Source organism: Ixodes scapularis, unplaced genomic scaffold (assembly GCF_016920785.2).
Source record: "Ixodes scapularis isolate PalLabHiFi unplaced genomic scaffold, ASM1692078v2 PGA_scaffold4__175_contigs__length_147842914, whole genome shotgun sequence".
Taxonomy (NCBI): Eukaryota; Metazoa; Arthropoda; class Arachnida; order Ixodida; family Ixodidae; genus Ixodes; species Ixodes scapularis.
Window position 1 is genome coordinate 66852873 of NW_024609879.1, and position 24563 is coordinate 66877435.

The 24563-nt window shown below is 48.2% G+C and overlaps 1 protein-coding gene across 1 annotated transcript in view; it reads left to right on the top strand.

Annotated features, from left to right (window-relative positions):
* Positions 1-24563, top strand: part of LOC121837779 — a 47638-nt gene that overhangs the window by 17560 nt on the left and 5515 nt on the right. The window contains exon 4 of the mRNA XM_042293588.1: positions 21693-22149. Within this exon, the coding sequence (XP_042149522.1) occupies positions 21693-22149 (457 nt within the window). The remainder of the gene's footprint in view (positions 1-21692; positions 22150-24563) is intronic.

Here is a 24563-nt window from a genome sequence, read left to right on the forward strand (position 1 = left end):
ATCTGGGTTGTGTCTTTTTAATGGGAGGGAACCTACATTTTTTAGTGCAGCACATCAATCATTCACATCTATTGACCTTTCAATTGCATCACCAATTTTACTTCCATGCTTTTCATGGACTGTTTTAAATAACCCTTTTGGGAGTGATCATTTCCCCATTATTCTAGAAAGCACGACGCCACTTCCTTCCATTCCAACACGACTTCCAAAGTGGAAATTGGACAAGGCTGATTGGTCTCTTTTTTCTTTGGAGGCTTTTATTGATTCATCTGTTCTCGTAAATATGAGCCCTGAAGATGCCACGCTGTATGTTACTGAAGCGATTATAAATGCCGCATCACGCTGTATCCCCCAGACGTCTGGACAACTCCCCAAGAGGTGCAGGCCGTGGTGGAACGAAGACTGCACCACTACACGCAAGTCTCAAAACAAGGCATGGTGCATCTTCAGACGTTATCCCACTCCTAGGAATTTACTTGAATTCAAGAAAAGAAGAGCCAAAGCTCGTTGGACGCGAAGGCAAGCGAAAGGCAGGTCTTGGAAAAAGTATGTCACCTCTTTGAGCAGCTTTGTTTCTTCAAAGGAAGTGTGGGATCGTCTCGGGAAGATTAGGGGAGACTATCGGTCTTTCAGGATACCCCTCTTTCCATCAGCAACATCCCTGAGGGAACAAGCAAATATTCTTGGTGAACACTTTCAGGAAGTCTCTAATTCAGCCAACCATAGTGAATCCTTTAAGAGGTTTAGATCAGCAGCAGAAAAACAAACTATTTCTTTGTCTGGTGGTCAGGGTGCTCCTTATAACAAGCCATTTACACGGTGTGAGCTTGAGTTGGCTCTCGGTGTCAAAAAGAAATCTGCGGCTGGGCCAGATAGGATTCAGTACGAGATGCTAAGAAGACTGTCGCCTGAATCCCTAAGCAGTTTGCTCACTTTTTTTAATTTATTGTGGAATGCTGCTTGTTTTCCTGACTGTTGGAAAATGGCACACATAATCCCTCTTCTGAAACCCAGCAAAGACCCCTCTTTACCGACAAGTTACCGCCCAATCGCTCTGACAAGCTGCCTGGGCAAAACCTATGAGAGACTCATTAATCGTCGTCTTATACATTTTTTAGAGGCAGAGGGTGTTTTTGATAGAAATCAGTGTGGCTTCCGAGCAGGCCGCTCCACAGTAGACCACCTTGTCCGCCTGGAAACCTCTATTCGGGAAGCATTTGTCCATCGCCAGCACTGTGTCTCTGTCTTTTTTGACCTACAAAAGGCTTACGACACGACTTGGAGATATGGGATCCTTCGAGACTTGTACTCATATGGTGTCCGAGGTCGCATGCTTCGCTGTATTCAAAGCTTCTTGACGGGTTGGACCTTCCAAGTACGTTTGGGCTCTATCCTGTCGGATGTCTTTCTCCAGGAGAATGGCGTCCCTCAGGGTGGAGTGCTAAGTGTTACACTCTTTGCTGTGAAGATTAATAGCCTGGGAAAGGTTATACCACCATCTGTATCCTATTCAATGTATGTGGACGATGTGCAGATTTTGTTTTCCTCTTGTAACTTATCCAGCTGTGAACGGCAACTGCAGCTCACAATCAATAAGATGAGCAAGTGGGCTGATCAAAATGGCTTTAGGTTCTCCCCCGAAAAGACAATCTGTGTTCCCTTTTCACTCCGCCGTGGCCTGTTTCCAGATCCAGTGTTGCACTTGAATGATGTCGCTGTATCTGTAAAGGAGGCCCACAAGTTTTTAGGAATAATATTTGATAAAAAGCTTACTTTTATACCCCACTTGAAAGAGTTGAAACATAAATGCCTACGTTCTTCAAACATTCTCAAAGTGTTGTCGCATACAACCTGGGGGTCTGACAGACGGTGCCTCTTGCGACTTTACAACTCTTTGGTACGGTCCCGCTTGGACTATGGTGCGATTGTTTATGGGTCGGCGCGTCCATCTGCCCTAAAGATGTTGGACCCCGTCCATCACCTGGGGCTCAGACTTGCCACGGGGGCATTTCGAACATCACCTGTGCCTAGCTTGTATGCTGATACACATCAAATGTCTCTGGAAAGACGAAGGCAATATTTGAGTCTTTGTTATGCTTACAAGATATACAGTTTTCCTCAACATCCCTCTTTTGATGCCCTCCAATCTGCTACATCCCTCCGACTCTTTGAAAACAAGCCAAGTATTGTTCGGCCTCTGAGTTTCAGAGTTCAAAGCATGGCAGCATCACTCCAGCTTCCCGTTAGTGAGGCTGCTTTGCTGAAGAGCAATGAAAGAATTGCACCTTGGGACCTTCTGCCAATCTCTTGTGACTGGTCACTGTCCAAGTACAGAAAGAGAGCTATTTCTTCACTCGTTCTTCAGCAGGAGTTTGCGGAACTGGAACAGAAATACAAGGACTACTCACACTTTTACACTGATGGATCAAAAACACCAACTTTCGTGGGGTGTGCGGTTTACTCCATTGCCTTCGAAAAAGTTAGACAACTCCATACTCTTGCAAATATTTTTACTGCTGAATTGTATGCCATTGCAATGGCTGTTGAGCACTTACTGGAGAACAATATCATGAAAGCAATTCTGTTTGTCGACTCCCAGAGCGTTCTTCTAGCCATTTCGTCCTTAGCAGACAGTAAGAACCTTCTCGTGCAATATCTTCGGGTACGGTTAAACCGAGCACTTCAGCTAGGACACTTGATCAAATTCTGTTGGGTTCCTAGCCACGTAGGTATTTCCGGCAATGAGAAAGCAGACTTGCTTGCTGGCTCTGCAAAAGAGTCCCCAAAACTGCCTCTTGGCTTGCCACACCAAGACCTGATACCAATTATCCAGAAATCAATTATGAAGTCATGGCAGTTGGGTTGGGATTTGGAAAAAGAGAACAAGCTTCATGTTATCAAGCCCCAACTGGGGGTGTGGGAGAGTTCCTCCCATAAAGACCGTCGGGTTGAAGTTCTCCTTTGCTGCTTACGAATCGGTCATACCCGTTTGACTCATTTGCACCTGCTCTGTGGTGAGGACGTTAAACTTTGCGACAACTGTGGGAAAGCTATGACTGTTTTGCACATCCTGTGGCATTGCAAATCTTTAAACCAAGAGCGGCGATCATGTTTTCCAGAACTTTTTCGAGGTCACCTTCCCTTTCACCCATATTTTCTGCTTGGCGATCAACCATTGGTACCATTCAATCGAGTTTTAAATTTCCTTCATAAAACTGGCTTTTTACACCAGCTGTAGCTTCCAGTTCGTATAGATTATACTTTTAAGCCTCTTGGAAAAACCTTTGTTTGGCACAATATGGCCTGAGTTGCTCTTGTGCCAAAAAACCCCAATCATCATCACCAATCATCATCAGCCAGCCTCTATGCAGAGGCCAATGAATATTCTCTAGAGAAAAGACGTTTCGCTTTGGGGTTTATGTATTCACTCCGAGTAAGATCAGTCCCTCTCCATCCAGCTCTTGAATCGGTTGAAAAAATCAAGTTTGAGAGGACTTTTCAAAATAAGCCAAGTATCGTCCCTCCCTTTGCTCTGAGGCATGCTAAGGCAGCAAAGTACTTTGACCTTGACCCAAAGCCCCCTGTGACAAAGTGCAGAAGCTCTGCAGCTCCTTGGGAGTATTCGTTCATTAACTGTAATTTCACCTTGACAAATTACAGAAAGAAAGATACTCCCGATGAAGTGCTGAGGCAAGAATTTTCTGAAATACAAAGCCAGTACCAACATCACTTCAGCATTTACACAGATGGCACTAAAACAGATTCTTTTGTTAGCTGTGCGATGGTTGGACCATCTGTTTGCCATGTAAAGAAACTTAACCCTTCTGCTACAATTTTAACAGCAGAGTTGCCGGGTTTATTACTTGCTGTGGAGTATACATTTAAGATTAAGAAAAGGCTTCGTCGCTCTGTAGTCTACACGGACTCTCTAAGTGCATTAAAAGCCCTTGTTTCACTAAATTTAGTCACAAATCCTTTGGTTGCTCAGCTGCAAGATAAGATAATATCAGCCACCAAAACTGGGTACAAAATTATTTTTTGCTGGGTGCCAAGTCACGTTGGCATCCTGGGTAACGAGGAGGCAGATCAGGCCGCTCGCTCTGCCGTCACTTACTTTGTGGATACAAGAGAAATCCCTCCAAAAGATTACTTTAAGAAGGTGAAACGTTCCGTAATGCAGAAATGGCAACATGAATGGGACCGCGAAGTAAACAACAAGTTACATGCGGTGAAGCACATACTGAAGGAATGGGAGAGTGCCCGACATTGCAAACGTTTCTATGAGGTGGTTCTCTGCCGTCTAAGGATTGGCCATACACGACTAACGCACGGGCATCTTCTGCGTGGCGAAGATTCCCCGAAGTGTGAGCATTGCCATAGCCATCTAACCATACATCATATTTTACTTGAATGTAATGCGTATGACCCAGAACGCCTTGACCATTTTTCGCAGCTATACAAGGAGCATATCCCATTACATCTTATGATTTTACTTGGCGACGAACCTCTTATTGCACACTCTTGTGTTTTTAATTTCCTTAAAGCTATCGGCCTTCTACACCGACTGTGATTTTATTTTAAGTCCCTAAAGTCAGTTTCATACCTTTTACATTTATACACACCTCATGTTCATAGTTTTATCCCATCATCTGCTACTAGAGCTCTTTCTTCTCCCTAACCCTTTTCGGCAATAGTTTATGTACCTGGCGCATTATAGCCTTAGATGCTTTTGCGCCACAAAAACCCAATCCAATCCAATCCAAGAACCGCCACCTTGAGGTTCTGCTTTGCCGCCTGAGAATTGGCCATTCACGTTTGACACATACATACCTTCTAAGTGGTGAAGATGTTGCAGTTTGTGCCCATTGTGGGGAATTACTTACAGTTTTACACATTCTATGGGAATGTAGGTTTTATCATCAACTGCGCGTATCATGTTTTCCTGAACTCTTTAGAAACCATCTTCCCTTTCATCCTATGTTTTTACTTGGAGACAATGCCTTAGTACCACTTGGACGAGTTTTTGATTTTATTAACAAAACTGGATATCTACACCAGTTATAAAAAGTTTCTTTAGCCTAGCATCTGTTTCATTCGATCTTTAAAACATTTTGTTTGGCGCATTATGGCCACCGTTGCCGCTGCGCCATTAAAATCTTAATCCTACCTACCCACTGGCGTCATCCGTCTACATATCCTGTGCAGGGGACCAATTTGTCGTGGCTGATGGTGCCCCACATATATGGCACTCCTCATACCTGTGCAGAGTACATTGCAACTATCAATATATATATATAAAAAAGCTTTTGTCCTGAAATGAGGAACCCATGTTTAAAAAATGGATGGCCAATTGCTACGCAATTTTGGGGCAATGACGGAAACCTACCGACATGCGTATGGACGCCACACCCTCTTCTGCTGGTTCCAGCACGTGCTGAAAAATGCCTCGTTTGTGAAAACCACACTGCGCAACTTCTGCGGGCACCATGACTCAATGGCAGACGCACGCTTGATGCACTGTTTGCGGTGTCGTCTAGGAGAGACTTTTGCGCAGTGATTTTGCTGTGGATACCTGCTTTGTGGAGGCTTCTCCGAATGTTTGAGAGGCCTACATTTTCTAGTTCAACTTCATCCCTTATCTCTCATACGCTTAAGAAACTTGTCCTCTTCCGTTTGACGTCGCTCTTCTCACCCACCACACGGAAGATCAGCTACGCAGCCTTCTCGGTAATAAGCTTGCAGAACTCTGCTAAATGTAGTCATAGGGTGCCTGTGGCTGCGTATTGCTTTAATGGGGTGTGCCATATCTGAAAGCTGCCCCATTAATAGCTCTTTGCTCATCGACTGTCAAACTGGGACCCATCGTGTATTAGAAACGTTCATAGATTGCGGTATTTACATCTTTATGCTTCAGATTACGCTACGAGTCTGCTGCAGCCATGATTCTTTCTTTGTTTTATTAACGAACGTAAGTGTGCTTCTTAAACGCGATGCTTTATATTCTCTAATCGACTCAACTCAAGCTGACATGGTTCTTTTGACCGAAACGTGGCTCACCCCTGAGATTCATGACTCTGAAGTTTTCCCCTCATGTATGAAATTCAATTTGTATAAATGTGATAGAATGTGCAAGCGGGGTGGGGGAGTACTGATTGCTGTGAACAACCGCCTGACGGTACCACGTGTGACTACTACGTTGGGCTTAGAAATGGTTTGGTTATAGCTTTCATCGCTTTTTCAAACAGTCATTGGCCTCTTCTACAAACCACCTGACAGTAATAATGCCTTTGTGCCTCTTACAAGAGTGTCTCAGTGATATATCCTTTATATTCCCTAAAGCAATCCTTAAATTTTTTGGAGATTTTAACTACCCCTCCATCGACTGGAACAAGTTAACAGTAAATGACAATGAATCAAAATATTTCATAAATATCTACTGCTTGTTGCTGCTTGTCACATATTTCTCGCACGGCTAAAACACTTTTTTTTTAAACAATTAGCGTGTTCAGGTGTGTATGTGTGGCAAAAACCTAAGTGGCAAAAGTCTGAAATGTTGTGCTACTCTGTAGAAGAGAATCTAGGCAAGATCGATCGATCTAACTAAGCGGGGTCGAACATATCGCGTAAGTTATGTCGTAGACTCGTTGGCACCTAGAAGCAATTATTGTTTTCATGTTTGGCGAAATTTTATGGGAACTTATTTTCCGTGCCTTGTTATTTAAACAGAAGAACATTTCGTTGGGGGTGCCTCTAACTTCCGGACCACCTGCGCAGAGCAGTCTCAGAGGCGGATCTGCCGGTCTTCTGCAGTAGCCGGGAGCCTTGCACAACCAAAAGGGTTGTCCAGAGAGTGTGCCCCGACTCCAGTCACCCCCCCTCATTGTCTAAGAAGCGTTCTGTGACCATCGTCCTGGCATCGGGTCAAATTACTTCATTTCTCAGTTTTGGAGCGCAGCTCTTAGGCGCCCGTTTCCACGTTGTGTGGCGTCAGTCGCCTTCAGCGCAATCACGCGCATAGCATTATGGGCGTCTCAGATCTACACACCAATTCAGTTTCCCCTCTAAATGTAGCGGGGAATTGCATTGGTATTGAGGTCACATTACGTCAATTTTTCCGCTAAATCTAGCGGAAAGACTGAATTTGTTCATAGGTGACTTAGCAGGAAAATTGAATTGGTGTTGAGGTCAAGTGGCGTTGATTTTCCAGCTAAATTTTGTGGGGAAGCTGGGGGAGGAAGGTAGGGTATGGAGGAGGGGGAGAGGGTATGCAGGAGGAAGAAGGGAAGGTACAAACCAGGAGGAGGGGAAGGTATGCAGAGGAAGGAGGGGAGGTATGGAAGAGGATTAAGGATATGGAGGAGGAAGAAGGCATGGAAGGGATGAGGGTGCAGAACCAGTGTGTGAGGAGAGTGATCTCTATTTTTACATGTATATATATTTCTTTCTCAAATTGTTTATCACAGGAGATCCTCGATGAGGTTAAGGGTTCTTCCCGCGAGGCCCGCCTGTCTGGCGGCCCTGATGATGGTGTTGTGGGGAACCGCGTCGAAAGCAATGTCCAGCAGAACGAGCCCGGTGACCTGCTTGCGGCGGCACGCGCACTCCAGCTCTGACACCGGGTTTGTGATGGGGTCTGCCATGCAGCGGCGTCTGCGAAAGCCCGTCATCTCCACAGAGAGTAGCCGATTGACTCGAGGTAGTGGTCCACTCGACAGAGAACCATTCTCTCGAGGAGCTTGGCCATGCAGGATGTGAGGGAGATAGCCCAGAAAGCACTGGGGGAGGTCGGCTTTTTTCCCTTCTTAAGGGTGGGGCACACTGTGGAGGTTTTCCAGTGGGGAGGGATTTTTCTTCCAGAGCTCCAGATTTGGTTGTAGGTGGCCAGGATGGCAGGGAGGGTTTAACGGTCAATGTTTCTTAAGGCCTGATTTGTGATTTTGTCTGGTCCTGGGGCCGACCTCTTTTTGGGGAGTCTACGTATGGCGTCCTGCAGCTCCTCGAGAGTGAAGTCTCTGGTAGAGACAGGCCTGGGAGGCGGTGGGACTTGGATCTGGTGGCCAATAGCTGGGTCGCGGGACGTCGGGCGGTTGTGCCAGGGGCGCTGCCAGGGCATCAGCCAGCATCTTCGCGGCGTCCTGCTGACTGAGACCCAGGTGGGCGGCCAGCGACTCCGCAGGAGACCTCTGCGTGGGGTGACCGTGGAGGGCACGCATCATTGCCTACGCCAGTCGACCCCTACCCGTCAGGTGCAGGGTCGAACAGTGCTGTCTCCACTGACGGCGCGCCAGATGCTTGGTATATCTTCTGAAGCGGGCGTCGATGCGCTAGTATGCCTGGACGTCCTGCGTCACCTCGGTACGGAATGCGCGCTTTTGGGCCCTCCTCTGTTGGGCCCGAAGCTCCAGGTAGCGCAGGTCGGGGTTGGGCCGCGTGATGGGGACATCAACGAGCCTGGTGGCCACCCCGAGAGCACACTCGATGTCCTGGGGACTGAGTGTGTCGTGTTGTGCAGCAAGTTCGTTTAGTGTGTTTCTGTATTTTTGCCAATCGACTACTTCACAGGTTTTCTTGGGGGGGGGAAGTGCACACCTGCCAATCAAGATGGGCAGGTGATCACTTGCTCGTGTGTCGGGTTGTGGAAGTGCGCGGAGCTTGAGGAGGAAGCTGACGACTGTGAGGTCTGGTTTTGAGCAGAGAATTCCGGATCGGGCGAATGTGGGGGTGCCGAGTAATATGTTTTTAAGGTTAAGTGCGTTTAGGGCTTCAAGCAGCTGCCTTCCTCTCACTGTTGTGATGTTGTCCCCCAAATTTCGTTATGTGCGTTAAAGTCTCCCGCTAGAATCAAGTGTCCCTCTGTGTGGTTTATTAGGCCAAGGTTTGTTAGGCCGAATGTAAACTCGTATTATATTGATGTCGCTTTCTGGTTTTCTTACCCTTAGCCCCGCGTACTCCTCTGTGTCTGTGGTGAAATCTGTGAGATCTAGAGGTGTGTGGGGGATGTCGCATATCATGATCATTGCACCTGGTGTTTGTGCCCCGCTATACCATATTGTATGTATCCTGATAGTCTGTATGTGTTTACACTGCAGTGTGGTTCTTGTAGGGCAATGATGTTGTCGTGGTTGAGGGAGAGGTGAGTTTTGAGGCCCTGTAGTCTTGCTGATAGGCCGCGGCAGTTCCATTGTAGTATTGATGGTGCTTCGTTGTTGGTTATTGTGCGTAACAGAGGGGGTTAGCGGCCATAGTGGGTGTTGTAGAGGAGGCTGCGGATGGGGTAGTGTTGGGGCAGGAGGGGCTCACCGTGTGGGTGTGCGCGGAGGAGGGACAGGAGTGTGTGAAGTGTCCCCCCATGTAGAAATGCTTCCAGTCCAGGCTGTGTTATGCAACCAGAAATCGACTACGGCTGGAGATGGAAATCTATTTTACCAGCCGGATTCCAGGCTGTTTCCACCCAGAAATGGACAAATTTCTTGCTGGAAATTAGATTTTTCTCATTTAGCTGGGAAACTTCCGGGTGGATCATGTACTTCCAAGCTGGAATTTCTGATTTCCAGCATGAGCAGCATCCATTTCTATCTGTAAACAGGATTTCCAGCTGCTGCTCTATAATTTAGCCAAAAATGCGGCTGGAAATCTTCATTTCCAGCTGGAAGCTGCAGCTTATTTTCATATGGGGTATGTTCTATGTTCATCACGTGTGTCCTGATCTGTAGCTCGGTGGGCTGTGGGGGGCGGCTCTCAGGGCAGAACCTGGGGCTGTCGGCGGGTAGGGAGGGTGCCGTGGTGGAGGGCAGATCAGGCTCGGTGCGGTGCCTGCTGGCAGAGGTCATCGTGCCTGCCGGGCACTCGGCGGCGCGCAAGTGCGTCGGTACGGCAGAGCGGGTGGCCTTAGTCGCTCGGAGCCGAGGGGGGGTGCCCGCACGTGCTGGTGGTGGGGAGCTTGGTGCTCAGGCTCTTGGACGGCGGCAGGGGTGCACTGGGTCAGGGACGCGGTTGAGGCAGAGTCTGTCCACGCGGGGCCGGGCTGGATGCAATGGGGGCTCCGGGCAAGGATTCAAAAGCGGCCCCACGAGACAGGGCAGGATTAGGTGGGGGGACCATGACGCTGCGGGGGCGAGGGGTGGAAAGTGGGGGTCGGAATCACGCCCTGAATCGCAGGCGGGGGGCACCTGCCATGCCCGTTGATGTTAAACGCGATGGGGGCAGCCGGCGATAACCCCACGAGCCTCCGTGCGGGGGATGCTCTCACGGACCATCACGGTCGTAATCTCCCTTTCCCGCTGGTAGGCGGGACACTGACAATTCAACGCGCTGTGGTTGAGCCCGCAGTTGGGACAGCGCGGGTCGCCCCGCAGGGGGCACCTGTGAAAGCAGGTGTTTGGAGAGTGGCGTCTCCACGGACCCCGAGCTCCGCAGGGGGCGCCTGCACATTAGGTGCTAGGTGCTTGGTGAGTAGCGTCACCACGGACCCCAGCCACATTGGCGACACCACAGACCCTGAGTAAAAAGTGGCTAAAACCCACCCATGTCTGGCTGTGCGTGGCGAGCCCGTGTCCGGGGAAAAGGGAATCCTGGTAGTTGAGCCGAACCCGGGGTAGGTTTGGACCCTTCGGGGCCCCCCCGGTGAGGCAACACACCACTTTGACCCCGCTTCTCGTAGACAGGAGTCCCGGTAAGGTCCGGCCAGGATGATTCAGTCTAGTCGCCTTTCCTTCTACTATCCCCTCTGATCTTTCACTTTTACCTTTCCTGTTTCTTTTTCTTCTCTCTCATTTCTCTTACTCCCTTTTCACCCCTCTTTGGCGGCAAGGGCTAATCTTAGGTGGAAACAGGTCCTGTCCCTGCAACCACACTAGGTTATAGTGCCCGGGCAGCACTGGTAGAGTAATTGTCAGCCAAGCCCTTCTTGCTATGGCACATTACCTACCCCCTTGTTGGGCTCCGTGGTGGGCGGTGCACCCGGGCACTGAACTCCCTTTCCCATCTTTATGGGTTCCAAGCTAAACAAAAACTCTGATCGGGCTCTGAAAAGGGCCCGCAGCGAGGACAAACTTCTTAAAAATCGTACCACGGCGCCGGAAACTTTTCCAAAATTTTTGGTTATGCACTCAGACAACGAGGACAAACCACTGGCAAAACTTTCTCCTTTCCTAGTCGCAAAGACTTTGGAGATGGTAGTTGGAAAAAATTTCAAAGCAAAGAAGCTTTTTTCTGGTGACCTCCTTGTTGAAGTCTGAAGTCCATACTGCAGAGCAGAGTACTGCATTACTTGCCCTCAACGAAATCCAAGACTATGCCGTTTCTGTTACCATTCACCGCTCTCTCAATAGCACGCAGGGCGTCATCTCCGAGGATGATCTACTTGGAAGCCCGAACGAAGAGATCCTTGAAGGTCTTAAAGATCAGGGAGTCATCGCTGTTCGACGGATCACTCTTCGTCGTGATGGCCAGGAAAGGGACACTAAACATATAGTTCTAACGTTCAACTCAACAAGTCTCCCCTCCGCAGTCAAGGCTGGCTACCTTAACTGCAAAGTGAGGCCCTACATCCCCAATCCAAGATGTTGCTTCCGCTGCCAACGTTTTGGCCATGGGTCAACCACGTGCAGAGGAAAAACGACATGTGCCAAATGTGCAAGCAACGATCACCCCACAGACAACTGTTCTAGTGACTCACACACCTGCTTGAATTGCCGAGGACCTCACCCGGCATACTCTCGTTCGTGCCCTAAATTCAAGCTGGAAAAGGAAATAATAACTCTAAAGACAAAGGAAAACTTGACTTACCAGGAAGCACGTAAGCGTCTCCTTCCTGCAAGGAGGCACGTATGCTGAGGCGGCAGCCAGGGGGGCTGCTCCGCCAAAGACCTCTGTGGGTACACAATACTCCGCTCAGGATATTGTGGCCCCATTTAGCCCCCCTTTCCTTGCAAAACCAAGGGTGGATAACACACCCTTACAGACTCCCATGACGCAAACAACCGACACGTTGGTGCGTCTCAGTGGTCTCTCGCAACCCCGACGGCGTGCAGAGGAGGCACCTCGGTGCTCCCCATCCTCCTCTTCTCATCACTCTGGGAGCGCTGCCAGCACATCGGCCACTCCCAACGCCAAGGTTCAGGAGAAGGTGAAATCTAACAAATCACCTTCATTTGGACGCTCCCAAAAGGTTGTGTTCAACCTTCCCATACTACATGAAAAACAACATAGTACACCTCAATCAAATGCTCTGGATGCATCCGAGTGTAATCGAGGTGCATCCTGCTCGCATCATGAAGCCCCTGGTGTACAAGGAGGGATGGCTGAATCCTGCACTGATCCTGCAGATCAGGCTACCCCTATGGAAGTTGACAAGCAACCAAAAAAGAAACAGAGCCCTCGCATAACAGGACCGCCCTAGCATAATGCCAGTGAATATGTGCAGTGGAACTGCAGAGGAGCACGCTCAAACATTGAAGATTTAAAGGATCTGATGCAGGCCCTAGACCCAGAGGTGACCTGTCTTCAGGAAACCTTCCTTTCCGAGTCGGCCTCGTTCAGATTTGGCAGATGCGCAGTATATCGCAAAGACCGTCCTCCGGATGTGAGAGGTGGAGGAGTGGCTCTCATTGTGCAGCCATCGTGTCCTTCAGAGCAGATTCCTTTAACCTCAAACTTGGAAGCAGTTGCTGCACGTATTTACATCGCTATCACGGTAACTGTATGCTCTCTTTATCTTCCACCTAATGAACAGATCATGTTGACAGAGCTAGAACAGCTTGTAAATGAACTCCCAAGCCCTTACCTGCTTCTTGGAGACTTCAATGCTCACAATAGACTATGGGGAAGTCAATTGGATGACTCTAGAGGCAAAGTGGTGGAGAATTTTTTGCTCAAAAATTCACTGAATCTTTTAAATGACAAGTCTCCTACGCATATTACCCTAAGCTTACCTGTAAATTACTCTGCCATAGACTTATCATTTTGTTCAGCTTCTCTTTTTACGAAATTGTCCTGGCGTGTTCACCACAATCCATATAACAGTGATCACTTTCCCATTGTCATCCAACACTCGTGCGCTACTCCTTGTGTTACGAAAAGAGTGCCTCGGTGGGTCATTGAGAAGGCAGACTGGACGAAATTCAGTGAACAGGCCCAGATTCCCGAGGATGGTTTCACCGCGCTTAATATCGATGAGGCCACGTCTGCTTTGACAACTGTCATAATTGATGCAGCAACAGTTTCAATTCCAAAAACATCATCACGGTTTCCAAAATACCCAAAACCCTGGTGGTCTCCAGAATGCACAGAAGCCAAGAAAAATAAAAATAAGTATTGGGGAAAGTTCAAGAGGTATCCCACTTCTGAGTGGTTGATCGCCCTTAAAAGAAGCAAAGCTGAGCTCCGCCGCATAATCAGAAGCCAGAAGAAAAACTCCTGGTGCAAGTACACCTCGGAGGTTACCCAGGACACATCAACAAAAGAAATCTGGGACAAAGTCCGGAAGATGGAGGGCTTATATAATGATACCCGACTCTCTATTCTCAAAGATGGAACAGTTCAAGTGTGCTCGCCCATAGACCAGGCAAATCTGCTGGGACATACTTTTTCAGCAGTATCCAGCAAGTCTTCATACCAAAAACCTTTTCTAGCTTATTGCACGCAAGTAGAAAGAAAACCACTGCCAATAAAACTCAGTAGCGAGGAACCTTACAACAAACCTTTATCTTTTCGAGAGCTGGAGCTATCGACCTTGCGTTGCCAGAATTCTGCAGTTGGCTTAGACGACATACACTATAAAATGATTGCTAACTTATCCCACGATTCCAAACTTGCTCTTCTGAAGTTCTATAACAGAATATGGGAAACGGGGGTGTTCCCAACATCCTGGAGGAAAGCAGTCGTTATAACCATTCCAAAGCCAGGCAAAGATCACACAAATCCTCAGAACTACAGACCAATAGCTCTCACCAGCTGCCTCTGCAAGGTGCTGGAACGTATGATAAATTCAAGGCTTGTTTTTTGCCTAGAGGCAAAAAACTTACTATCACGAGCTCAGTGTGGTTTCCTCGAAAACCGCTCCACCCTCGATCATCTTGTGTCTCTGGAGATGGAGGTTCGCTCGGCCTTTGTGAGGCGTGAACATCTGGTGGCAGTTTTCTTCGATCTTGCTAAGGCATATGATACAACATGGAGGCATGGTATTCTTAGCAACCTGGTGTCAATGGGTTTTAATGGTAACATGATGGTGTTCATTAAGAACTTCTTAACAGATCGCACTTTTCAGGTGCGCCGGGGAGCTGTTCTTTCTGACGAGTTTATGCAGGAAACGGGCGTTCCCCAGGGCTGCATTTTAAGTGTCACATTATTTTTGGTTCAGATAAATTCACTCTCCCGTGAAATTTCTCGCCCCATCGAACACTCTTTATATGCCGATGACCTTAAAATTTCTATCAGGACTTCATCTCTGCGAGTTGCCGAGCGACAACTCCAGCTCTGCATAAACAAACTGGGCAAGTGGTGTTTTCGAAACGGATTTCAGTTCTCGGCAGAAAAAAGTGCCATTGTACATTTCACGCGGAAACGTGGACTGTACCCCAATCCCGAACTGTCACTAAATGGTACACAACTTACTTGTAAGGACTCTCAAAAATTTCTTGGAGTCATTTTTGACCGAAAACTGACATTTGGAGAGCATATTGCCTATCTTCGCAAAAACTGCCTAAAAAAACTAAATATTCTTAAAGTGCTTGCACACAAATCTTGGGGAGGACACGTGGAGTCTCTTCTGCATATTTACCGGGCTACAGTGCGTTCAAAACTGGATTATGGTAGCTTTGTTTATGGATCGGCTAGACAAAGCACAATTCGACAGCTTGATCCTGTTCATCACCAGGCATTTCGTTTGTGCACGGGAGCTTTTCGAACATCACCAGTGGAGAGCCTATACATAACAGCCCATGAACAGCCCCTATGTCTTAGGAGAGAATTGCTAGGTCTATTTTATGCAGGTAGAATTTCAATGTACAAGGACAATCCAGCCTACACTCATGTCCTAGCCCCATCTTTCACTGAGCTGTTTGCTCGACGCCCATCAGTCGCCCAACCATTTGGAATTCGTGTGCAGCAAGTTTTGTCGGACACTAGGTTTTCAATAAGCAAGGTTTCAACTTTTCGTCCACCACTCCCCCCGTAGTATGACCCAAGCATTTCCTGTGATCTGCGGTTAACTAAATTCCAAAAGCCATGTACGGCGCCTCTGGTGTACCAACAGTGTTTTTTAGAAATTCTTAAAGAGTTCAAGGACTACCGGGCATTTTACACTGATGGTTCTAAAATGGGCGATGCTGTTGGAGCGGCCTTTGTTTCTGGGACCACCAGAAATGCTTTCCAGTTGTCTCCAATAGCATCTGTCTTCACATCTGAATTATATGCAATTATTGCTTCGCTTAAGCACATCAGAAAGTCCCGGATCAAGAAATCACTGATATGCTCCGACTCTTTAAGTGCACTTATGTCCATCTGTGCTATAGAGCCTAAGAAACACCCGTTGATTGTAGATATTCATACGCTGTTACGAGAAATCGAGTCAATAGGCGGACATGTTCGGTTCCTCTGGGTTCCAGGGCATAGTGGCATCACTGGAAATGAGCTTGCCGACAAAACTGCCCGACAAGGTCCGTTCGAAGACAACACAGATGCCTTTGCCCTTAAGTGACATTCGCCGTGTGATGTCCAAGAGTGTCGCGACAAAATGGTTGCGGCAATGGAAGAAATGTGAAGGTAACAAGCTTCATACCCTTCACCCTACTACAGATAAATTTCAGGACCATCATCACCTCTCGCGTCATGACAGTGTATTGTTAACACGACTGCGCATTGGACATAGACGCTTAACACACTCACATCTCTTAATGGGCAATGAACCTCCTACCTGCGAAATATGACTCAGACCTTACAGTAATGCATCTGTTTGTTTGCAGGAAGCTGGAACCTTTCCTTAAACCACTTTTAGCACCACTAAGAAGGTTAAACATTCCATTTCATCCGTGTTTGGTGTTAGGTCCTTAACCTCAGATTCCACTCAGACTTATTCACGTTCCTTCAAAAAAGTGGCCTCAAGTCACTTCTCTAGTATACATGAATTTTTGGAGCCCTTTACACTCTATAGGCCTTATTACCCATTTGTATATTAGCTAAACATAGCACATTAGTTTTACCCATAAGCACTAACATACTACATATTAAATCAGCTAAACAGGATCTTGGCGCTATTTGGCCCTCGTGTTGCCCTTGCGCCATAAAACACCAACAAACAAACAACAAGTCTTCACACCAAAAACCTTTTCTAGCTTATTGCATGCAAGTAGAAAGACAACCACTGCCAATAAAACTCAGTAGCGAGGAACCTTACAACAAACCTTTATCTTTTCGAGAGCTGGAGCTATCGACCTTGCGTTGCCGGAATTCTGCAGTTGGCTTAGACAACATACACTATAAAATGATTGCTAACTTATCCCACGATTCCAAACTTGCTCTTCTGAAGTTCTATAACAGAATATGGGAAACGGGGGTGTTCCCAACATCCTGGAGGAAAGCAGTCGTTATAACCATTCCAAAGCCAGGCAAAGATCACACAAATCCTCAGAACTACAGACCAATAGCTCTCACCAGCTGCCTCTGCAAGGTGCTGGAACGTATGATAAATTCAAGGCTTGTTTTTTGCCTAGAGGCAAAAAACTTACTATCACGAGCTCAGTGTGGTTTCCTCGAAAACCGCTCCACCCTCGATCATCTTGTGTCTCTGGAGATGGAGGTTCGCTCGGCCTTTGTGAGGCGTGAACATCTGGTGGCAGTTTTCTTCGATCTTGCTAAGGCATATGATACAACATGGAGGCATGGTATTCTTAGCAACCTGGTGTCAATGGGTTTTAATGGTAACATGATGGTGTTCATTAAGAACTTCTTAACAGATCGCACTTTTCAGGTGCGCCGGGGAGCTGTTTTTTCTGACGAGTTTATGCAGGAAACGGGCGTTCCCCAGGGCTGCATTTTAAGTGTCACATTATTTTTGGTTCAGATAAATTCACTCTCCCGTGAAATTTCTCGCCCCATCGAACACTCTTTATATGCCGATGACCTTAAAATTTCTATCAGGACTTCATCTCTGCGAGTTGCCGAGCGACAACTCTAGCTCTGCATAAACAAACTGGGCAAGTGGTGTTTTCGAAACGGATTTCAGTTCTCGGCAGAAAAAAGTGCCATTGTACATTTCACGCGGAAACGTGGACTGTACCCCAATCCCGAACTGTCACTAAATGGTACACAACTTACTTGTAAGGACTCTCAAAAATTTCTTGGAGTCATTTTTGACCGAAAACTGACATTTGGAGAGCATATTGCCTATCTTCGCAAAAACTGCCTAAAAAAACTAAATATTCTTAAAGTGCTTGCACACAAATCTTGGGGAGGACACGTGGAGTCTCTTCTGCATATTTACCGGGCTACAGTGCGTTCAAAACTGGATTATGGTAGCTTTGTTTATGGATCGGCTAGACAAAGCACAATTCGACAGCTTGATCCTGTTCATCACCAGGCATTTCGTTTGTGCACGGGAGCTTTTCGAACATCACCAGTGGAGAGCCTATACATAACAGCCCATGAACAGCCCCTATGTCTTAGGAGAGAATTGCTAGGTCTATTTTATGCAGGTAGAATTTCAATGTACAAGGACAATCCAGCCTACACTCATGTCCTAGCCCCATCTTTCACTGAGCTGTTTGCTCGACGCCCATCAGTCGCCCAACCATTTGGAATTCGTGTGCAGCAAGTTTTGTCGGACACTAGGTTTTCAATAAGCAAGGTTTCAACTTTTCGTCCACCACTCCCCCCGTAGTATGACCCAAGCATTTCCTGTGATCTGCGGTTAACTAAATTCCAAAAACCATGTACGGCGCCTCTGGTGTACCAACAGTGTTTTTTAGAAATTCTTAAAGAGTTCAAGGACTACCGGGCATTTTACACTGATGGTTCTAAAATGGGCGATGCTGTTGGAGCGGCCTTTGTTTCTGGGACCACCAGAAATGCTTTCCAGTTGTCTCCAATAGCATCTGTCTTCACATCTGAATTATATGCAATTATTGCTTCGCTTAAGCACATCAGAAAGTCCCGGATCAAGAAATCACTGATATGCTCCGACTCTTTAAGTGCACTTATGTCCATCTGTGCTATAGAGCCTAAGAAACACCCGTTGATTGTAGATATTCATACGCTGTTACGAGAAATCGAGTCAATAGGCGGACATGTTCGGTTCCTCTGGGTTCCAGGGCATAGTGGCATCACTGGAAATGAGCTTGCCGACAAAACTGCCCGACAAGGTCCGTTCGAAGACAACACAGATGCCTTTGCCCTTAAGTGACATTCGCCGTGTGATGTCCAAGAGTGTCGCGACAAAATGGTTGCGGCAATGGAAGAAATGTGAAGGTAACAAGCTTCATACCCTTCACCCTACTACAGATAAATTTCAAGACCATCATCACCTCTCGCGTCATGACAGTGTATTGTTAACACGACTGCGCATTGGACATAGACGCTTAACACACTCACATCTCTTAATGGGCAATGAACCTCCTACCTGCGAAATATGACTCAGACCTTACAGTAATGCATCTGTTTGTTTGCAGGAAGCTGGAACCTTTCCTTAAACCACTTTTAGCACCACTAAGAAGGTTAAACATTCCATTTCATCCGTGTTTGGTGTTAGGTCCTTAACCTCAGATTCCACTCAGACTTATTCACGTTCCTTCAAAAAAGTGGCCTCAAGTCACTTCTCTAGTATACATGAATTTTTGGAGCCCTTTACACTCTATAGGCCTTATTACCCATTTGTATATTAGCTAAACATAGCACATTAGTTTTACCCATAAGCACTAACATACTACATATTAAATCAGCTAAACAGGATCTTGGCGCTATTTGGCCCTCGTGTTGCCCTTGCGCCATAAAACACCAACAAACAAACAACAAGTCTTCACACCAAAAACCTTTTCTAGCTTATTGCATGCAAGTAGAAAGACAACCACTGCCAATAAAACTCAGTAGCGAGGAACCTTACAACAAACCTTTATCTTTTCAAGAGCTGGAGCTATCGACCCTGCATTGCCGGAATTCTGCAGTTGGCTTAGACAACATACACTATAAAATGATTGCTAACTAATCCCACGATTCCAAACTTGCTCTTCTGAAGTTCTATAACAGAATATGGGAAACGGGGGTGTTCCCAACATCCTGGAGGAAAGCAGTCGTTATAACCATTCCAAAGCCAGGCAAAGATCACACAAATCCTCAGAACTACAGACCAATAGCTCTCACCAGCTGCCTCTGCAAGGTGCTGGAACGTATGATAAATTCAAGGCTTGTTTTTTGCCTAGAGGAAAAAAACTTACTATCACGAGCTCAGTGTGGTTTCTGCAAAAACCGCTCCACCCTCGATCATCTTGTGTCTCTGGAGATGGAGGTTCGCTCGGCCTTTGTGAGGCGTGAACATCTGGTGGCAGTTTTCTTCGATCTTGCTAAGGCATATGATACAACATGGAGGCATGGTATTCTTAGTAACCTGGTGTCAATGGGTTTTAATGGTAACATGATGGTGTTCATTAAGAACTTCTTAACAGATCGCACTTTTCAGGTGCGCCGGGGAGCTGTTCTTTCTGACTAGTTTATGCAGGAAACGGGCATGACTTTGTTGCCCGTTCGTCCACGTCCCCTATCCAGCTTCCCTCCTCTGCCGACTTGCCTCCAGGGGAAATGGAAATCGTCGCCGCAGTCGTCATCGCGCAGATCCTCTCGAGGATCTGCGCGATGGGGGTCGAGAGGGGTAGGCCCGGAGCCTGCTGGCGCAGACTCCGCCGGGACAGTGAGGGGCCGGGGGGCGATATCTCTCCCCCTCCCATCCCCCGGGCAAGATGAAGATCTTGGGTGGGCACGGATGCCATCCTTGCCGCCCGGTGCGGGGGAGCCGGCCGGGAGGGACAACCTATTGTCCCTCACCGCCGCGATTATATGAGCCGAGGCCGTGGTTTCTCTGCCCCCCCCCCCTCCGGTTTGGTCCGTCATCTCGGCAGCAGCGGTCCTGATGGGCCGCAGGCTGTCGGTCACAGTGCCTTGGGTGGCCCTCGGGGGGCTTTTCTGGGGGTACGCGGCCCGAGTCCACGCCCCGACTCCGTCACAGCGGCACCCGAGAAATGCGCACAGGTTCTCGTGGACCTCGATCTGGCTGAGGGCCTGGACCGGCACCTGGTCCCGGAGGGCAAGGGCCCGGTCAGGGACAGTGGTGTTCTGTTGCCTAGAGAATCCCTTTGTCTCCTGGCGAACGTGGGCCGCTACCAGCTGGCAAGCCCGAATTGCTGGCGAGATGTTTGGGTCGACGCGGTCCTCCTGCTCCCTGGTCATCGACGTGGGCCCTGGGTCCTGTTCACCGTGTGCCTCAAATTGCTCCAACAGTACCTCCGTCATTGGCAACACCAAATCAACCGACCAACCAACCAGTCATCCTCATTATTATCATTTTGCTTTGTTTCTGTCATATAAAGCGCCTCGCGGTCTGGGATGCGTGTGGGGAGAAAAAGAAGAAGACGAGTTGTGTGCAGGAGCGAGGGATAAACCCGACGGTGTTCTAGTTCCTCTTGTCTTGGCTCTTCTTTCCATAGCCCTCGGTAACACGACATGGTGGCAGCGGTGGGATTTGGCAACCGGTAAATATCGTCTCCGAGGAAGCTAGAAGCACCACAGGAGGAGACCTGACGAGAACAGCGAAATCTTCCACCTGGCCGGCTCCATGAACGGGAACAGTGACGGCTCCGGCAGTTCTACCTCCCAGGCGAGCAGCTCCCAAGTGAGCAGCGGTCCTTCTTTCTTCAATCCCTTCGCGGTCGAGCTCCCTGAAAAGTTGGATTTCAGGGATCCCCACGACTGGAAAAGATGGAGCACCCGCTGGGAAGGATACCGGATCATTTCCGGACTTCATCAACGGGACGCCACGACACAGGTAAACACATTCCTGTACGCCATGGGGAGAGAAGCGGAAGACATTCTCACGTCACTCCATCTGTCGGAGGCAGAGCTAAATGACTACGGCGTAGTGAAGAGCAAGTTTGAACTCCACTTCATTCCGCGCGTAAACGTCATCTTTGAAAGAGCGAAATTTAACATGAGGAAGCAAGAACCACACGAGACAGTGGAGGCCTTCATCACGGCCTTACACACTTTAGCGGACTCCTGCGACTATGGACTACTTCGCGAGGAGCTGATCCGTGATCGTATCGTCGTAAGTCTCCAGGACAGGAAGCTGAGCGAAAAGCTCCAGCTCGACGCCAAGCTCACGCTTCAAAGTGCGACAGCGTCAGCACGTTCTTTCGAGACAGTGAAACGACCGCAAGCGGAGCTTCACAGCGATAAGACGGAGTCCAGGGAAATCGAGGAGCTCCGAAACAGATACCCAAAAGATAACAGCAAGAAAAAAGACAGACGCGCTCGGGGTACATCTAATCGTCAAGGAGATTCTAATAGTGCGGCGTGGAAATGCCGATGGTGTGGCAGTTTGTGCAAACATGAAAAAACACAATGCGCCGCAAGAGACAAGAAATGCAACGCTTGCAAGAAGGTAGACACTTTGAGAGCGTATGCTTCTCCAAGCTTGCATCTGGGTCTCACAGGTCACAAGTGCACAAACCAGGTCTCAACGAAGTGTTCCTGGGTGCACTGGTACACGCAGATAACGGAGATCCCTGGTACATCAAGGCGAAAGTCAACAACCAGGAGGTCACATTCAAGGTGGACACTGGGGCGGACGTTACCGCCATTCCTCATACCGAGTACAAGGTCGGAGAGGTGGCAAAGCTAGAGCCTGCCGGAGAAGATCTTCGGGGGGCAGGAGATTCGCCGTTGACAACACTCGGGAAGTTCCAGGCGACGATAACTTGGAACGGCAGAACAACGAGAGAAACTGTCTACGTATCGGAAAGACTCCGACATCCTTTACTCTGTCTCCCGGCGATTCAGGCTCTGCAAGTGCTGCCAAGCCTGAATGAAATCAAGGCTGACAATCATCTGGAGCATGATCGCGTACTTGCCAAGTACCCGTCTCTATTTCAAGGACTGGGGAAGATTAAGGTACTTTATACGATCTCCGTTCACCCAGATGCGAAGCCTTTCGCCATCACGTACCCACGACGAGTGCCCATCGCACTTCTGCCCAGTGTAGAGCTGGAATTGAAAAGAATGCAAGAGATGGACGTCATCGAGAAAGTGGAACATGCCACAGTCTGGTGCTCACCCATGGTGGTGGCCAAGAAGCAAGATGGAGCTCTCCGGATCTGTGTGGACTATACACAGTTAAACCAACAGATTATACGGGAACGAATCATCATGCCGACGGTGGAGGAAAACCTAGCCAAACTCGCGGGAGCGACTGTCTTCAGCAAGCTGGATGCGAATGCAGGATATTGGCAGGCACCACTGGCTCCAGAGTCAAGAGAGCTGACGACATTTATTACACCAGTGGGACGGTTCCAGTTCAAGCGACTCCCGTTCGGGATATCAACAGCGCCAGAATTCTTTCAGCGTGAAATGCTGCAGATCCTCGAAGGAATCGAGGGCCAAGTGTGTCACATGGATGACATTTTAATTTTTGGTCGAAACAAGCCTGAACATGACCGAAATCTTGAACTTACACTCCGCCGCCTTCTTGAAGCTGGAGTGACCTTACACACGAGCAAGTGCGAGTTTGGCAAAAGCAGCATCAAGTTTCTAGGACACATAATAGACGGAAGAGGTATTGCGCCTGACCCCAAGAAAACTGAAGCCATGGCCAAGATAGAAGCTCCCGCAAACTTGGTTGAGCTACGGTTATTTCTGGGGATGGTGAACCACCTCGGAAAATTTCTACCGAACATGGCGGAAGAAACCAAGCCGCTCCTAGATCTTCTGAAAGGAGATGCAAGTTGGCTCTGGAGTGAAACCCAAGAACAAGCATTTCAAAGGATCAAATACTTGTTGGGCAAGACTCCAATCCTCACGTTCTACGACCCAAACGTGCACCGGACACTATCAGCTGATGCTTCATCGTATGGACTTGGAGCGGTGCTACTCCAGGAGGATGAGGACGGCATCAGGCGTCCAGTAGCGTACGCTTCGAGAGCACTGACTCCGACGGAGCAGAAGTATGCGCAAGTCGAAAAAGAAGCATTGGCGATCGTTTGGGCTTGCGAACATTTCCGCACCTACTTGGTAGGTCAGGGGTTTCATGTCGAGACGGACCATAAGCTATTGGTACCGTTGTTGTCAACAAAACGTCTAGACGAGATGACGCCAAGATTACAGCGGTTGCGAATGCGCATTTTTTAATACGACTTTACGATATCACATGTCCCGGGCAAGCATATGTACACAGCAGATGTGCTGTCCAGGAAACCTCTACGAATGATGGAACACCCGATAGACTCTACGGAAGCGCTAGTCCGAGAGTATGAAATGCTCACGGTCGACCTACTCCCGACGTCAGTTTCATTTTTGGATAGATTGAGGTCCGAACTAAAGAAAGACCCATGCACGGCAAGGGTAATGACGTACTGTGAAAAAGAGTGGCCGGGGAGAGAAACGCTTCCTACGGATATGAAGGGATTTGCTAGCCTGTCTGCAGAGCTGAGCATTACACAAGGCCTACTAATACGCAATGATAGGCTTGTTATCCCACGGAGCCTCCAAAAAGAAGTACTAGAGCGACTTCACTGTGGACATCAGGGGGTCGTTCGGTGCAGAGCACGAGCAAGAGATTCTGCGTGGTGGCCCGGAATCAGCAAACAGATACAGGACTACGTCAGCCGGTGTAAAACTTGTATTCAGCATCGACGGCCACCCACAGAGCCTCTGCTTCAGACTCCTTTACCCGATCGCCCGGGGCAGGAACTAGGAACAGACATTTTCGAGCTCAGTGGAAAGAAGTACATAGTAGTCATCAACTACTACTCGAAGTTCATAGAGCTGGAAGAACTTTCACGAACTAACACAGAAGTCATAACAAAAGTGTTCAGCCAGATATTTGCGAGACATGGATGCCCAGAAGTGCTACACTCAGATAATGGCCCTCCGTTTCGATCGAACGACTTTTGGCGGTTTGCAAACGAATGGGGAGTCAAATTGGTGACTTCGAGCCCTTACTACGCTCAAAGTAATGGAGAGGCTGAGCGAGCTGTACAAACAGCCAAACATCTTCTGAGCAAATCCCCCAATGTAGCACAGGCTCTTCTAGCCCACAGAACAACTCCAGGCCCAGAAGGTCTCTCTCCAGCGGAACTCCTCATGGGGAGGAAGTTACGTTCAACTGTTCCAACAGCGCCAAATACACTGACGCCTCGGTGGCACCACGTACACAAGTATAGGCGACAGTACGGCAAACGAAAAACAAGAGAAGCCTTGCACTACAATTGACGCCATCGTACAAGAGATCGCAGTACGATACCTCCTCACTCAGAGGTGTGGATACGCGCGGGCGCAGCTTCTCAAGGAAGGATACACCGCCAGACGGA